The sequence below is a fragment of the Myripristis murdjan genome, chromosome 17 (assembly GCF_902150065.1).
Source record: "Myripristis murdjan chromosome 17, fMyrMur1.1, whole genome shotgun sequence".
NCBI classification, from domain to species: Eukaryota; Metazoa; Chordata; class Actinopteri; order Holocentriformes; family Holocentridae; genus Myripristis; species Myripristis murdjan.
The window spans coordinates 17,101,581-17,119,232 of NC_043996.1; the positions used below are offsets into that span (position 1 = coordinate 17,101,581).

Here is a 17,652-nt window from a genome sequence, read left to right on the forward strand (position 1 = left end):
AGAAGATGAAGAGGAGCCCCATGTTGGCTTCACAGCTCTCGAGGACTCTCAGCAGCAATACACATTCTTGGCATCATTATCAGTCACACACATACACGCACACACACACACACACACACTCTCTAACATATGCACGCTACCACTGTCTGGTGTTTTTTTTTTTATACAAGCGTCTATGTCACCGGATTTTTCACTTTTGCATCAGTTTCTTTGTTTCTTCCTTCATCTTTGATGCCCTCCCCCTCTTCACAGAAATGCCAACATCAACTGCAACTTTTAAAATGCTGGAATACTGTGTTTGTCTGAAAATTGTATTTCCAAAGTAAACTTTATTTCCACTGTGTCTTGGCAGTCTTACGGTGGTGAAAGAAAGGCAGTGTGTGACATGTGGATTAATACATGCAGGTATCTCGGCATGGCTTTTGCGATGTATTATCCCCTAAGCGTGCTATCTCTGTAAACTTATTTGTTGGATTTTGCTGTTGCCAGCTTGTTGTTGTTTGTACTGCTGGTGTCAAATGCTGTGCAGAGCGAGGGACCGTCCACCCTGTCAGCTCCTTCTACAGCCTATTGATTTTTCTGCACCACTTGCTTTAATGAATGGTCAGCCGCACAAGGTTTATCTTTCTCTCTCTCTCTCTCTCACACACACACACACACACACACACACACACACACACACACACACACTCACGGACGTTTCTTCTTGTCATAACAGTTGATATTTGTCAAGGGATCCCATGACCTTGACTGAATCAAAACATGCTAGTGCACACCGGCCTGAAGTGATGCACATTTAATGAAATGCATCGCCGGTTTGAGCACCTGACTTCAGCAGAATTCTAACTGTGAGCAAGGAATTAGCTCGCAAAACTCATCATAAATCCAGTTGAGGTCAGTGAGAAAATGTGCACTGTTATTGGAGACCTGGCAATGGAAAACTGAGTGTTCATTTTATGTTTCCTAATATAGCAGGAAGTATGATAATTTAGAGGCTGTGAGCTTAAGACATCTACTGCTGGCTGGCTGTTGACTATGATCAGCCTCGGGGCTAATCATAGCCAAGGTATTGATTTTCGCTCAGCTTACTGTGTAAACACACACATGACTACACACACACACACACACACTCTCTCACACACACAGGCACACAACCTCACACACCACCCCCTCCTAAACAGTGCTCAGTGTCAGAGAAAGCTGGCAGAACAAAGACTCCCACAGCCTAGCTTTGTGGCCAGATTGAACGAGTGGTGGTTTTCAAAGACCTTAAGTTGCCATAATGAGCGGCTCAGGGGAGAAACACGTGGTAGTCCATCCATTGATATGGAAATTTATAATTGTGGTAGGAGACCACACACACGCACACATTTAGTGGGTGAAAAGCATGGCCCAGGCGCTCAGCGGGAGGTCTGCTCATTTCTGTTGAGGATAGCTAACGTCTGAAGTTCTCTCACTGCCCACTACATTCAGCGGAGTGAGCCAAGGCTTGCTTTCCATATGGTAACCATGACAACTGTGGCTGTGAGTGGATGGTGAGGTTGGGGCTCTCTGGCTCCTGATCCCTTTGAAAAGAGAGTGTGTGAAATGGATATGTGCGTGCGTTGTAACCCTTGGTTTTGGCTGTCGGATGGAAATTGACAGCGGGGTATTTTTTCCGGTGCTAATATCTGCACAAAAAATTGCAAATCTATTCTGCATTTGCCCAAAGCACTAGTAGCAGTCAACCAGTGGTAAAGTAAGTTGCATTTAAAGTAGCCAACTTCAGGGGATCACCATGGAAAAGAGTGTCTGTAATGCTTTCATGAGCTAATTTCTAGGTTCAGATTTGCTTTTCCCCCCACACACAGTGAATCAAATTTAATAATAAAATGACTGTTCTATATACTATCCTTAATTAATCCACTCCTCTCATATTGACTGTCTCATTTACCCCCAACCAACGCCCCCCCCCAACACCCCCACCCACCCACTTCTATTAGCTGAGGCGGAGCCCTGCGTGACTAACCCGTGTCTGCATGGGGGAAAGTGCCTTCCTCAGGGAAAAGGCTACAGCTGCTACTGCCCACAAGGATACACTGGGGAGAACTGTGAGATTGGTGGGTATCCTGCTTAACACACACACACACATGCACTTACTTGCTCACTCACTCACACATGTCGCTCCCCCAACACACACTCACACAGACACGCACACACTCATGCACGCACGCATGTGGCATGCACACATTAACATAATAAAGTCAGCTCTGAGTCGGTCCGCACGTATCGACGCGAGGCTTTTTAACGGGCTGCCAGCGGGTCAAAGGTCAGGCTCTCCATCACAGTAAGAAAGGGCCCGCAGTGGCTGTGTGGAGGCAGGGGTCAAAGGTCAGGGTCTGACAGTTAGAGCAGGGTGAGGGTTGTGGGCCGTGAAGGTCAAACCCTTGTCCTCGTCAAAGAGTGGTAGCTCTCAGTGCAATCAGTTTGGTTTTACACACACACTGCCCGGCCAATCAAGTGTCAAGTAGCAAAGGCGCTGATGTCATGTACAAAGGGATCTTTTTTCTGTTCAAGTATGTATGAACCAGAGAGCCGCGCTGGGCAAAACTCCACTTCTACTGAACAATTTCCCAACTTGCTGTTACACCCAAAGACATCAGACTATCTCTTACGTTTCAAAATCTTCAACACTGCCGGTCCCATAGGTGGTTTTGTCGTTGCTGTGTGGCTGTGCTTTGTTCAAACCCACAGAACTTTATTTTAAATTCTAGTGGAGATCCCAGAGTTTTCAAAGATACCAGCTATGTCCCGCTGAATTACAGGGAAATGTTTATGAAAAGATGCACAAGGTATCTATGTATTTTCTTTTTAACGTAATGGTACAGTCATGACACAATGGCATCTTGGGTTTAAGTATTTCACTCAATATAAGTGTGATATAGGTTCAGTGAAGAATTGAAGCAGATATAGGATATGTGTGTGTGTTCAGTGTGGAATGATTTTTTTTTTCTAATTGTGAAGCCATTTAAGGGGCAATTTAATAGAAAAATCAGAGTTCATGGCGTTAAGTTAAATTGATTCCTTAAGGCCTGCATCCAAGTCTGTCTCCATTAGTTTCACAGTTGTGGCCCAAAGATTTACTAATGGCAAAAATCACAGATCCAGATCAGTACCAGAAACTTGGTATGTGGAGTTCTTTGTATTATTTTTTAGATGAGCTGCAAGCATACAGTAAGGTGAAGAAAGTCACAAGCCAAAAGATTCTTTGCGAAGGTAATAAGACCACTGAAAGGAGCTGATCAGTGGTGACTTTACTGTGAGAGATTTGATAGATACAGAAAGGACAAGGTCAGGACAGGCAGGCAGCCATGCTGAATCAGACTCTGCTGATGGTGGCGTGAGAAGATGAAGGATAGAAAGAGATTGACAGCACCTGTACTCCACATTCGCTATCACTCCTATCTCTGTCACTCTGGCCAGCTGCGCACTAATCCAGACAAATCTGAAAATGCCATTTTCGTGTCAGATTGTTTTCTGTCCACGTCAGCATTTTCACAAAGTTTTTGACAACTTGTTTATGCACACCCAAACACCCAAAACGCTTAAATTTATTTTAAAGACAAGCGCAGAACAACACTTATATTGCTTCGCTCACCGTGTTGAATATTTTGTTTCCAGCCAGCCAGGATCACACATCATGCATCACAAAACTGCTTTCCCCCATTTTTGCTGGCTACACTACAACTGGCGTTTGCAAAATGATCCACTTGGGAAAGCATTTTCAAAAAGCTCGGTGGATGAAAACAACATTTTAGTGAGGACCACAGGGCAAAAATGAGAAATAAAAAAAGTGTTTTCAGATACCCTCGGATTGGTGTGGGCATGGTCCCTATTGTTTTCTGTTAGGCAGTAGCCAGGACAGCTGAGGGGTCCAAACTGTCCTCAACATGTGCTCAGTTAAACCAAATGAAGTATTCAAGGAGTAATGAAATGAACTATATTCCATAATTATATGTGTTAATAGTCCTATCTGTGCTCTACTCTTACTTCAGTATTCACCTCTATGACCACCTGAAGGCTTATAAAGTGTGAAGCTTCATCTCAGTCATTTTATTACTGAAGCCCTACTGTGTATGAGGAGCCATTCTCTGAAGTCATCATTCCCAGCTATCACTTTGGATTTTCCATGCTCTAAATGTCCAGGTCCAGGTCTCTGTCAAAAAAATAAGAATTTCCCAGCTTCTATTAGTACACGCATCTATCTCAGGTCACCAAGTTGATACCAGATTTTCTATTTTACCTCTGTTTGGTGTCGCAGACAGACGGATGGATGGACGGGCAGATAGGCAATCCGACAGACAACAGCTGATGCTTGGGTAGGCTGGGAAGCTTTGTATGGATTTGCAGAATTTGCAGTATTATCTCTCTCAGGAGCAGCTTTCCCTCTGCATAATGGATGAGAGGGATGAGAGGATCAGACGTTTTATATTTAACAACAAAGAGCCCAAGTGTTTTTAATGGGGAAAGAGAAGCGGCGGCATGCGGTAAACAGCGAGATGGAGTGTCAGGAGGTCAGCACTGAGAGGTCGTTCAAGGTCACGCTGGTCATGATGACCTCAGAGACCGCTGCACAAGATATTTCATATTTGGACAGGGCTGCATTTTGAATTACTGGCACATGTGCACCACTGGGATTGTCCTGAGATTTTTGTATGCTATGTCATTATATTCTGGCTGTTAAATTATCAAATTTTGTAAAAAGAGTCTGAGAAGAGCGTGAGTGATTACATATTCCTGGGAGAGCCATTTTCAGGAACCCATGAACACAAACTCCCTCAAAAAATGAAAATGAAATATTTCAGCACTGTGCCCATCTGCCTTCAGGAAGTCCAAGAACTGCACCTGTTGGCTAAATGGGCTAATATGGGATTTTAAGATTCATTATGTCTCAGCATCCACAGTAATGATTCTCTTGGCAGTGCCATCCGTTGATCTCCCTTCCCCAAAAATGAAAGCCTTCAACATGGTGCAATGAGTCTGTCACTTGGAGAATGTCCCGTATCTGTCATACATGCGGAGCTGAGCCCTGTGGTCTAAAATCATCACACTGACTTGAATAATGGGCTAAAGGTCCTGTTAGTTTGATCTGTTTGACACTTTTTAGCTCTTTACAGTGGCTGACCTTTTTCAGAGTTCAGTGTCTTGCCTGAACTGAGTAACCCTCACCAACCGAGGACATCCTTTGAAGTATCTTTGAGCTCTTAAGTAGCTTTTATCCTTGCACTCTCACTGTGAGTTTTAATAGATTTCTGTGGGCCTATGGTCCAACTGTTACTCTTTTCCAAAAAAAACAAAACAAAACAAAATAATAATAATAATAATAATATGGTGAAATAATGTTGCATGCTCTACATTTCTAATGATAATGTGATGCTTTATTGATCTCTGTCGGGACATTTTCCTTTTGCTTGCCTTCTTTCACAGAAAGGTCAGAGAGCACAGTCAGAGAGAGCAGAGCAGCAGCCCTGGAGCTGGTGGATTCTGTGTCTCAAGGACACTTCAGCAAACAAAACTCTTACAGGAATGGGGGCTTGAAGTCGTGTCCTCCAGTTTAGGGCTAGTTTCCCAAATGACTCATCCAACCAGTGTATTTCCATACCCTCACGCTTTTAAGGAAAGGCAATACAGTTTGCAGGTTCTTGTTATTCCTCTCTCGTGCCATCTCACATTTTGTACACAGTTCTTATTACTAACAGTTCATCTTTTGTATAATTTACTTTCATTGAGGAGCAGAGCTTGGTAGTCATCCCAACCTTACGTAAATAGAGAAAATATGACAAAAAGAGATAAAATAACAGATTAAAAGACATATGTCATGTCAACCTTAAACCCTGCAGATGCATAATGAAGGACATAATAATCCCTGAGAGGCTTTTAGAGATCTTGCTTCGTGAGAAAATGAGGACAAGAAAGAAAAGCAAAAGAGATTAGCGTGTCTCTATTCTCCTCACACCCAATTTGGGTTATTACACTGTACTTCCTGAGAGATATGCATGTTTTCCACAGCCAACATAGACACATTTCTCCAGGGCTAATGACCAGCTAATGTGTTAGTGCTTGATTGGCAGCAAAAGCCTGTGACACGGTTTTTCCTTTTTGAGCAATCTGCTCTCCAGCAAAATCAATCCTTTTAATCATAACTCTAATGAGATCTTCAACCTGGCTGCTTTTGCTCCTCTTTTCCCCACAGATGTTGACGACTGCCAGTCCGACCCATGTGAAAATGGAGGCACTTGCATCGACAAGATTGATTCGTTCCTCTGTCTTTGCCTGCCCAGCTATGGAGGCGACATGTGTGAGAAAGGTCAGAGAGAGACAGAAGGAGAATACTGCACACATAGAAATGAATAAAGAACAGATTACTCCTAGCTACAGTATGTGAGTGGAATTGTCATGCAGTATTGGTTCATATAAGATGTGCATGTATTGTGTAGTATCAACAAACTCAGTAAATAGATGTTTATTTAGAATGTATGGTAAAATTGTTGCAATTCTTTACCATCTGATACTAGCAGTAATGGGCCCGTTGCCAGCTGTGCTGGTGGAAATAATCCTGATCAGTGTGCAGAGTGTGTTGCAGGCTATGTCACAACCCAATATCACAGGGCTGCATCTCTCTGCTGCTATCAGACAGTGTATCTGCAGGTGTCACGGGGCTGCAGGCTGACAGATGCAGACTGAAACTCCTGCATACGCACAAACACAAAGCACATGCACACCCTGAAAATGGAAATATGCACACACACTCTCGCCCATGTGTGCATGTTTTCGTATAGTTTTTTTCTTCACCCCGTTCTGCAGACATTCACACTTTTGTACATGCATATGCACTCCATCCCTCCCTCCTTCTCTCTCTCTTGCTCCCACATACATACACACACACCCACTCACACACAGTTTCCTCACCTCACTGGCTTCAGCCACCTCCAGCTCTTGATCTCTCCTCCCCATGTGCGTATGTGCCGTGCACTAATACTAATGAGGATTAATGAATATCTAACCTTTGCAGTTATAAATGAATCCCCAATCCTTGGCGTTAATAATGAATACTAATAGCACAGAGAGAGGGCCACATGTGCTGTGAATTGAAAAAGAGTTTGCATAATTACAGTTCACATATTTAGGTTCTTACGATGCCAAAGTCATATGTTTTAGCTCTTATTGCTTCTGCTCCCTCTCTTGGCAACGTATTTTATCTCACATGTTTTTCCCATACCCACTGTCCCTACTCCTCTGTACATCTCTACAGACATTGAAGGTTGTGAGCATGGCTGGAGGAAGTTTCACGGCCACTGCTACAGGTAGGAAGGATGAGAAAGTGGATGTGCCATGTAAAGAAATGAAGGTGCAAAAAATCTACCTGTAAGCACCGATGCCCTGACTATCTGGATTACCCTCTTTATACCCTTGGGTTATCCTTGACATACTTACCACAGCTCTCTGTACAGTTTGAACTCATCTTGCAGCATAATATACTCCATACGCTTCTCTGCTATCGCTGTTTTTGCTTTTACATCTCTTAGCCTATACATGCAAGTTTTTTTTCTACAGATACTTCACACACAGACACACCTGGGAGGACGCAGAGAAAGACTGCAGAGAGCACAGTGCCCACCTCAGTAGTGTCACCTCCGCCATCGAACAGGAGTTCATCAATGGTGTGTATGTGTGTGTGTCTGTATTTTCACACCTCCCTGTCATTGTTCATGTTTATATGATGTGGGGAAAGCATGGAAGAGAGGAAGGAAGCCACAAATAGAATAATGCACAAATGAAATGACAGAACAAAGTGTAATAGCTGTGAGAGAAAGTGACATGCAAAGAGAAAGAGAGGGAGAAAGAAAACGACATCATTTGGTGTGTGTGTGTCTGAATGTGTGGCTATCAGAGTTTTCACAGATGTAGCTAAGAAGTTAAGTCTCATGAGAATGTGGCGGTGGTGTATTTTTTTCCAGGTCTGGGTCACGACAACGCCTGGATCGGCCTGAATGACCGCACAGTGGAGGAAGACTTCCAGTGGACCGACAGTAATGAACTGGTGAGGCTCAGGGGTCACCTGCATATATTGAACACCGGATTGTTCAGTTTAATTCAGAATGAGCTTTGAATAATACTGCTGCTACATGGGACCCTCGGGCCTCCAGTTTTAGAGCTTCTCATTTTTCAGGACTTATTTCAATTAGAATCCCATCATTCATTTCATTCATGCACAAAATCCTGTATTTTTTCAAAAGCTGACAGACACATTAATCTGAAAATATCAGCGTTCATCATGTACCCTGGGTAAAATAAAAAAGATTGTTTTGGAGATTTGAAGTTTTTGTCCGACAGTGGTGACAAATGAAAGCACAAACAACATAATTAAAATGGGACTCAGGATCACTTTCCTCACCAAAACATCCACACATGACATAAAACACCTGCACACACAACAGTAAAAAGTCTGGCATTGTTGCAGGTCTACGAGAACTGGAGGGAGAGCCAGCCAGACAACTTCTTTGCAGGCGGGGAGGACTGTGTAGTGACCATTGCCCATGAGGACGGCAAGTGGAACGACGTGCCCTGCAACTACAACCTGCCCTACATCTGCAAGAAAGGCACAGGTAGACCGCTCTGGACTGACTTGCACCAAGCATCGAGAATTATTCATGAACGAGTTAAAGTACTGAGGGCTTCTGTACCTCGAGTGTAATAAGACGTTTGGGATAAACAGTCTAATGTAAGGCACATTAAAATCCAGTCAAATCTTGACCACTGGCATTATATTCTGTCAGTGGGTGATGAGGATGATAACAGTTACATGCTTGACTCGATCCGCAAAATATTAATATTATATGATCAATGGATATTCTCGTGGGTGGAGAAATTTTACTTATTTCATTCAGTTGTTTTTTGCTCGTGTGGTATCATTGACCAGCTCCTGTTACACATCAGTCTTGCTGCTCTGTACTGAAGCGTCTTTCCAACCCACTGAAATTACACACAAGGTCAGTCAATAGGCTGCCTGTCAGACTTCAATAGCCACTAAACATTACTTGCATTTTTTTCTCCGTAATAGATCACAATAGCACATGCTCGAAAAAATTGATGAAAAAGACAAAGTAAGTGAAAATTGTGGCTGCATCTCAAACTTTTATTGATTTTGAGAGTCATATCAAGCTCTATCCACCTCATTTTGCCATTTCTCTCTCCCAAGGGCTCACTTCACCAGTCCAGACAACAACACTATGATGCAGTTATTGTCAATTACTGCCTTGTTCACAAATAACATCTGAAACTCCCAGGAGTCATTTTTGCCCGGTTCTCTTATACTCACACCCCACCCACACCTTCCCTCCCTAACCCTGTCCAGCCAACCTGAATGTTAATGCAATGAGATCCAGTGGGGTGCAAAGACATGTAGAGAAAGAGACAGACTGAGGGCACAGGAGATAGTAGGAGGAAGGAGAGAGGAAGAGAGGGAGAGAGAGGGAGAGAGAAAGAGTAAGCGCTGAAGGAGGGGGAACAGGGGAATTCAGCACTGTGGGGTTTGTCGTTTATCTGGCCATGGTCTCATGGCTCTGTGGTTTGGCTGTGGTCCCTGTCTGCTGCAGAGACCCGTTACCTCCCTCTGGCCACGCTACAGCTCCACTCACGGCTTCGATTCAGCAACAAGGCTGCCATCTAGAGGCAGCCAGTGCCTGCAGCACTAAGGACAGCATTTGCTGTGCATAAATGAAATCTGTGCTCAGTAGATGCATAATTAGTGAACAACTTCTATGCTGCTCTGTATTTTATCATAGATCTCCATAGTAGACGTTATGTTGCTGCCATTCATACAGTGACTACAACTTTTAAATAGTTTAGTCTTTATTTTTGGTCCACATTCGTCCTCTAATGTGAAAAAGATATTGATTAAACCCTGAGCAAAACAAATAAAGCTTCATCTCACTGTCATGTACTGCTCACTCTTTTATCTGAATGTGTCATCATTCATTTCTGTCCAATCACGTTTGGCAGTGTTATGTGGGACCCCGCCTGCAGTGGAGAACGCCCATTTGATAGGCCGGCGGAGGTCACACTACGATATCCATGCGGTGGTGCGTTACCAGTGCTCTGAGGGTTTCTACCAGCGCCACATCCCCACTGCACGCTGCCGGGCTGATGGCAGCTGGGAGCGCCCCAAGATCATCTGCACAAAGTGTGAGTGGCCAGCGGCTCAGTGACACACAGCGGTGCTCAGTGCAGATTTAGCTATCCTTTATACTTTAAATTCACGTTTGTGTCAATTACTATTATCATAACATTATTTTATTTTTTCCTCCCTAAATTCATCTTCATCAGGATGGATTTTTCCTCATGTCAAGCTGTCATTTCTTAAAGGGACAGTTCATTCAAAATTATGTTTTCCAACCCTTGTGCAATCTGTCCATGCAAAGTTTCCATCCAGATAGTTACTTACTGATTTTGCAAGATTTCCAGCGACATGGGAGAAGCTCCACAGACAGTGGCACGGAGACATAACCCACAGCCTTCATTAGCGACAGGTTGGAAACTATTTCCTGCCAAAGAACACCATCAGACCTCCCAATGAGTAGATATAAGAGGTGGGTAGATACAGTTTGCCATCGTTCTTTGGCAGGAAATAGTTCCCAAAGGAGCTCTTTGCCCCCAAGGGCTGTGGATGGAGCTTCACAAAGGAATACACATCCAGCCCCATTGTACTGGTGTAAAGGGAGATGATGTTTTCCTTTAACACTAAAATTACAGCAAAGCCACAATAAGGAATGCCTAAAGGTCAAAGCTTTAGTGCTCTTAAAAAATCCTGAGACCATAGAAAGATTATGTAAGATAAAAGTGCACGGGACAAGTGACTAAGAGGTCAAGGCCATAATGATCTACAGTTTGAATATGTGTATACACACATGTATGCCATAAATCCCAGTAAACCCATGTGTGTTTTTTTTTTTTTTTCTAAATGCTCTCAGCCCGGCGATCCCACCGGTACCGACGCCACCACCATCAGCACCGTGAGCGCCGAAACCACAGGAGACACGGAGGAGAGGGACACAGGGCCAGAGAGGACACACACAGCCACTACTGAACCAAATAATACCATGTTCGCAATGCCTGGGTGCTAACCACGGCCCATAAAGAAAGACAATAGTTCACATCAGTACCATTCTCATCCTCTTTTCTGCTTTCTTCCCATTCTCAGTTTAGGCTTATTCCTGTCGTTGAATAATTTACTCCAGTTCTAACATTTATCTCCATAACCCCATCACTGATCTCTGGTGTTTTGGGGCTTTTTTTGTTGCTGTTGTTGTTTTTGTATTTTAACTCCTGTCTCCTTCCCCCAGGTCCATGTGAACACTAACTCTTTGTCTTATTAACATGGTCTGTAACATCTCGGTAAATCCTCAAACTGTCTATTAATAACCTCTCTCGATCTGAGAGACCGTGTGTGTGTGAGTGTATGCATGTAAGAGAGGAAATTAGAGAAACCTGAGTCACTTTTTTTTTTTTTAAGTTTGCTTGTTCTACATGGAAAATTATACTCATCTTAGTATTCTGTTTACAAAGCACAGATGTAATTGATGCAAGATAGCTTTCAGTCCCTGATAACCCTGAGCTTTTTTGTATGTGTACTGTAACTGTTACTTATTCCATAGAAGAACTGAATAGCTGCTCTGTTTTATTCTACATACATGCTTTTTTCTAATATATGCTATGTTTTTGTGTAATGTTACTATTTATTATGAGCCATTTGCTAGTGAGTATGCTTTCTTTTTTACTTCTAATTCAGACAGCCAATGTAACATCCTTTTTCTATACCGGTGTACCATTCCTACAATCAATCAGTAACAGCATTAATTCTTGATTGCCTCTAATCACTGTACTGTAAATATTGTAACGTTTGTCATTGGCTGATCCTTGATTAGTAGCTGGACATTGTCCAATCAAATAGTTCCCCATCATCATAAGCATTCTGAGCTAATGAACATGTCCCATTGACCTGCAGTAGATTGTGTGGATGGGATTATACAAGACTTTCCCGAGATAACTGCTTGATTGTATCTGAATTGCTAAATACTCTCAATCTTTGCACGGCTATATTCACGTGATGGGTAGAATGTCACAGCCTTTGTCCTTGATCCCTTTGATATTTGATCAACCATCCACTTTTTTGGTGTTCTTAAGACTTTTTGTCCTGCTGTTGTGTTCCATTCTTAATAAAGTGAAAAAAAATGAATGGCAACATTTCTGATCATTGTTCTTCATTTACCATCAACTCTGCGTATTCTCAACATGCTCGTACAGATTAATTTAATCCGTCATCTGTCTTGACCGAAAAGTGCTGAAGTGCACACGGATTGCTTGTACCGTACCACCTTGGCTCACCTTGGCAGATGAAACCCCATCGACAAGCTTTATCCGCTTGTCCTGTTGCTAAGGTTTCTGAGCTTTATTGTTCACGTCATTTTGTGCGCAGCCCAGTGAACAACAGTTTCATCCTGTCTGGTGCAGGAAGTAATTTTCTCATCTCTGTTGTGTTTTTGAGTGGACTCTTGAGAGAATGGAAAAGATGATCCAGCAGGTGAGTGTGACACAAGATCGTGTTTCCACGCATGACTCCATTACCCAACAAAACAAGAAAACCCACAGTATCAAAAAACAATTCCTCAAAAAACATTTTCTGATGGTGTATATAAATTTGATTTTAGCCCACTACCAAAGTCCAAGCCACAGTTTCCCCCGGGATACACTGCACCAAGGTCTGCAGCACACAGCCTTCCTCAAAAACTAATGTCTGTTGACAAACCCATCTGCAGACTTCACATGTGTGCCTTTTCTTGTATGTGACAACTCACCTCAATCCAGGGTTCACCTCTTATCACTTTGAGAGCCGTGGCCACGAAGGACAGAGTTTACTGGGTCAGCAGTCCATGGTGCACAGGGCGCGATGACATCACCAGCAGGAGACAATGTTGACATCCAAAAAGCTAATATTCTGTCCCAATACTCTGTCTTTCTACCTTTCATTCTGAGAATTAACACTAATCAGCTGATGGCCTGTTACAATTTAAAAAGGACAGACTTGAAAAGAGTGGTCAGCTACTGGAGATCAGAGGTTATTTCAGGTTACTCACAAATACAGACTAACACAATTAATACTGTAAAAGGAGAAGAGAGAGGATATGGTTGGATGCAAATATAATTTAATCAAATACATAGCAAACAAAAAATAGAATTGTCCTGCCAAACCTGGCCAGATCAAATGATCTGTATCCCAGTCACAAGCAGTCCTAATACAAGTAGTCCTAATTCAGTGTTTTCACCTTTCACCTTCTTATTATTTAAAAAAAAAAAAAAAAAAAAAAGCATAGAATAAAAACACATGGAAAAACTAAATGGCAGGCACAACATAGTTTGATGACAGCAAATTTCAAATACTATTTAATGTAGAAGAAGCAAAGACGTTAGACAGTGAAAAGCACTATCTTTTATGGCTTCTTCCTTTGTCACTTTGGGAAACTTATCAGCAACTCCGTTATCAGCAACTCTGAGTCATTTGGCTTCTCGAAAACTCAGTGAAGTCTGTAGCATGAACACACACTCACATGGGTAAAAGGTGAAGCCTGTGGTTACAATAAACAACAGTTTTCAATGATCCTATTAATTTTAGAGAAGCAAAACAAAAAACTGTGTAAACTAGAATTGCGGGGTTGAAAGAGTTTTGTTGTGGGTTGCTGCGGATTGGTCTCATAGATAATGACTGTAACTCTCTTGCAGCATCCCACTGACCCGTATGATCCAGGTTAATAGTGTTGGTCTGGGAAAATGGCAACTAAGTGTTTGTGTGAATCTCTTGAAAGCTGTGTGAGCTGATCACAGTCCTCACTTCCACAAACAGCCTTTATCAGGGTTCAATAGTCCATGCAGGGAGTGCTGCATACCTGATTTTGAACAGTGGAGTCAGAGAGCAGCGTTTTCAGACGATTTCCTCCAGGTCTTTGGTTTAAAAATGCTAGTTAAACACACTTTGTGTGCCAAGTCCAAAAATCAGCTGTCATAGCACAAAACAGAGAGCAGAGCCTTGACAATCCACAGTCAAAGTGCGGTCTAGTTTTTCTTCTTCTCATTGTTGGTCTGTCCCTTGGGAACGGGCTTCATGAAATAGGCGGGGTTGGTGTAGCACCGCAGGGCCAGTAGTACAGGTGTGGCGACATACAGTACATTCAGGATGATCACAGGCCACCATTTGTCTGCTGGGGTTCGGTACGTGAAGGGAGTGCGGGAGTGTAGAGATGCCCCGATATGGCACCACTGAGTCTGGAGAGAACAGAAGGAGAGAAGGTGGAGGCAATCAGTAACCAATGTGAATCCTAAGGGTTTTTTTGTTTTGCTTTTTAATGGGATATGAATAACTGCAAGGTTACCTGGGCAATGGCCCCGGCAAAGAAGAGGGTCCAGTCCAGCATCCAGCTGCATCCAGGTGTCCTCAGACCGTAGATGAAGACAGCCAGGAATGGCAGAGCATAGAACAAATACACCAGCATCTACAGTGATGATACACAAAGAGGGAGACGGTGCGACTGAATGTGCATTATGTTGTAGTCAATTAATTTTGTGTGTTTCTTATGTATTCAGACTCACCATAACCCTCGGGAAGCCAACTGGGTCTTTGAGGTACGGCTCGTACTGGTAGATGTAGTTGAAGCAGATGTCTAGAGGACAGTCCAACACTACCTGTAGAGGGAGGAGGGTGTAGAAAGAGTTAGTATCCACATAACCTCATCTCATAATCCTTGCTGAGTCCAGCAGGATAGGCACCAAGGCTTTTATATGCTGATACTCACAAAGCCCCTGAAAATGGAGAAGGCCATTGCTCCTAGCAGCAAAACTGAAAGCAGCAAGTCAGCAGGCCGAGAAAGCAGGCCTCTCTTCTGCTCTGCGGCAACCTGTTCAATACAGGGAAATCTTCAGTAGGTGTAGACAGAGAGACTTTACTCTAACAGTAATCATTTGAGAGGAACAGCACCTCTAAAGTACAATCAGCAGAAGTTATCCTTCAAATATATCTGTTCTGAAAGTCACCTTGTCTGCCGTAATGACTGGGGTCTCCCTAGGCCTGCTAAACAGGAGGGAGGCTGCCCAGAAAGGCAGCAAAAGGAAGGGTGTGTTCCTCCAAAAGGCAGGGCGAATGTTAGACCCATATTTACCTGGATGAATGAGAATATAATCAATCATAAGCACTCTAAAATAGCACTATCATCTGAAGGACAAAAGTAGGCGTGGGTGCATGGACTGCAGGTAGCTTTTACCAATGACAACCCCAGGGATGAAAACAAGCTGTTGGGCGATGGAGGAACCCGCCCACAGCAGGCCAAGAATGCGATAGGACTTCCTGCACAGGCAGGCAGAAAAAGACCAGGTTACATCAGAAGTCACACTGAATGCAAAGCAGATGGCAATAAGAAGGGGAACCCCACTATGGGGCACTGAGGCTAAAAAGAACATAGCTTACCCTCTGGCCATGCGATGAATTATAGTGAGGAACAGGACAAAGTGAACCAAGCCTTCCCAGTAGCACATCATCACAGAGTGGGCAGAACTCAGATGAGGCTCACCCTGAAGAGATGGCATTAGTAAATTTAAACTTTTGTTTTCAAATGATAAATGTCTATTAAACCTGTAAACCAGGGACAAAAGAGAAGAAGCAGAAGTTTAGCCAAGACTCCATCTTACCATCCTCAAGTAGAAGCCCATGAAACCGGAGATGAACCCATCCTGCTCTAAAGCATTGGTAAGGCCCACCAGACAGGTGAAAGAAAACTCTGCAAACACTGTGGGACAAACACACAGGGGCAAAAAATTACTCTGCTTTATTCCCAATTATCATCATTTCATTGATAGATCTTGGGTGTGTGTGTGTATCTGTGTGTGTACCATAGAATAAAGGGTCCACACTCTTCTTGTGTCGCACAGTGAGGAGAAGCAGGAGAAGTACTGATCCCAGGACAACCATTCCCATTCCCAGGATAGGCAGAGGTCTGAGGAATAGAGTTAGTGACCACATAAGATGATAGCCAGTGCACAAGAACAGGAGCTGAGATTTAGAGTCAATTATAAACAGTTTAGGTTTTAGACAGACCTTCATCTATTTGTATAACTCCACAAACTCTTAATTTTCATTATTCTATCAGGGGAAAAATTTTCTTCCATTATTTGTTCAGTGGGGGTTTTAGGGGAGCAACCCATTTCCCATTTCCTCAAAGTTCTCACACTCAGATATCAAATTCAAAGACTTTTCAAGACATTCAAGGTTTTCCTTGGCGTAATTCAATAACTCAAAGGTGGTGTGTTTTGGGGTCATGCTGAAATGTCCGGAAGTACAGAGGGGAAAATGAACACTGCTGTGTTGAAGGGAATATCAACTGATGTTACGATATAACGTGATGATCCTTGGAGACCAAAGACAGGAGGAAAACTGGAGGATTTATTTCAATTCATCAATGTCGAGAGCAAGCAATCATTTTCAAAAACTTTCAAAACCTTTTTATTTTTTTTTATTTATTTGTTTGTTTGTTTGTTTGTTTGTTTTTAAATACAAAATGCCACAGAATTCACAGAACGGTGAAACTTTTTTTTTTTTTTTTTTGGCAACCTGACGTCGTTTTAGGCTAACAATATCGGAAGAAGAAAGTCCAATAAGAGTGCATACTTACTCCTGAAGCGCAGGGATATTGTTCATGGTGTATAAAACTCCAGGAGCTAAAAGGGAAAGCAGAAAAACGCAAACTTCAACCGGCGGCCGCATATTGCAAAATTTAATAGTCCAGCAAAAATCTAGATGGGGGGGAATCCTGAGAGAATTATTCTCCGCTAAATGCTCTTGGTTGTAAAAAGAGGCATGTTAGAGCCCAGGGTCCTTCTCACTGCCGCCGAGGTGAGGTGATAATTAAAAGGAGTGTCATCCGCTGCCTTTTGACCAATGATTAGGCAACGCATTGCTCCCAGCCTGTGATGCAGCCACTATCTGGGTTTCAAAGTCCAACAACTGTGACTGATGCAACTCAATTTATGAAGACAGGGCGACATTTAGTTCATATGTAATCGACTGATGAAGCAAAATGTTCTTCCACATGCGATACGCATAGACCGTAAAGGTGTTGATATTTGGACCTTAGTGTCCTTAATCGGAGCCCGTGCATTGTGGAAAACCTCTTTCCCATCCTTTGTGTGTTTACTTGAGGAGAGACTGCCACCGTGTGGTGAAACTCATATCGCCCCAGTTGTGTGACATGTTTTTTCACCCTTACGTCTTTTTCTCTGAGCTTACAGGACTGTAGATGTCTTTCTGCTTTTGCTTTCTCTCGTTACTTCATTTTATACAATACATGAGATGAAACTGTTGTAGCTGTGGAAAAATCTCAAGCGAATTGCATACCTGTCTGCATTAAGTCTCATGTGTTTGTCAAAGAGCCATCTGTCCTAGTTAAGATTAAAAATTCCTCCATCTGATGTCTCCAGTCTTGATTAGATTCTGGATTATATCAGGGAGAGAATAAAGGCTGGGTAAAGATTATGTTTTGTGAGCCAGGGTTGCTTAAAGGTAAATGGTTCATC

General features: G+C 42.9%; 2 protein-coding genes across 2 annotated transcripts in view; one reads left to right on the forward strand and one right to left on the reverse strand.

Moving 5' to 3' along the window:
• LOC115374887 (neurocan core protein-like) overlaps positions 1–12,265 on the forward strand; it is a 30,310-nt gene extending 18,045 nt beyond the window's left edge. The window contains exons 14-21 of the mRNA XM_030074037.1: positions 1,983–2,099; positions 6,233–6,346; positions 7,292–7,343; positions 7,594–7,700; positions 7,998–8,080; positions 8,501–8,645; positions 10,042–10,224; positions 11,010–12,265. Of these exons, the coding sequence (XP_029929897.1) occupies positions 1,983–2,099; positions 6,233–6,346; positions 7,292–7,343; positions 7,594–7,700; positions 7,998–8,080; positions 8,501–8,645; positions 10,042–10,224; positions 11,010–11,125 (917 nt within the window). The 3' untranslated portion in view covers positions 11,126–12,265. The remainder of the gene's footprint in view (positions 1–1,982; positions 2,100–6,232; positions 6,347–7,291; positions 7,344–7,593; positions 7,701–7,997; positions 8,081–8,500; positions 8,646–10,041; positions 10,225–11,009) is intronic.
• A 962-nt stretch (positions 12,266–13,227) lies between these two features.
• Positions 13,228–17,197, reverse strand: LOC115374993 (transmembrane 6 superfamily member 2-like). Its single transcript, XM_030074217.1, has 10 exons — positions 16,752–17,197; positions 15,973–16,076; positions 15,772–15,869; positions 15,551–15,654; positions 15,348–15,430; positions 15,121–15,245; positions 14,883–14,984; positions 14,680–14,772; positions 14,463–14,582; positions 13,228–14,355 (listed from the first exon to the last, which is right to left on the reverse strand). Exons 1-10 carry the CDS (start codon positions 16,841–16,843, stop codon positions 14,146–14,148), a joined length of 1,131 nt encoding a protein of 376 aa, XP_029930077.1. The 5' UTR covers positions 16,844–17,197; the 3' UTR covers positions 13,228–14,145.
• Between the last annotated feature and the right edge of the window lie 455 nt (positions 17,198–17,652).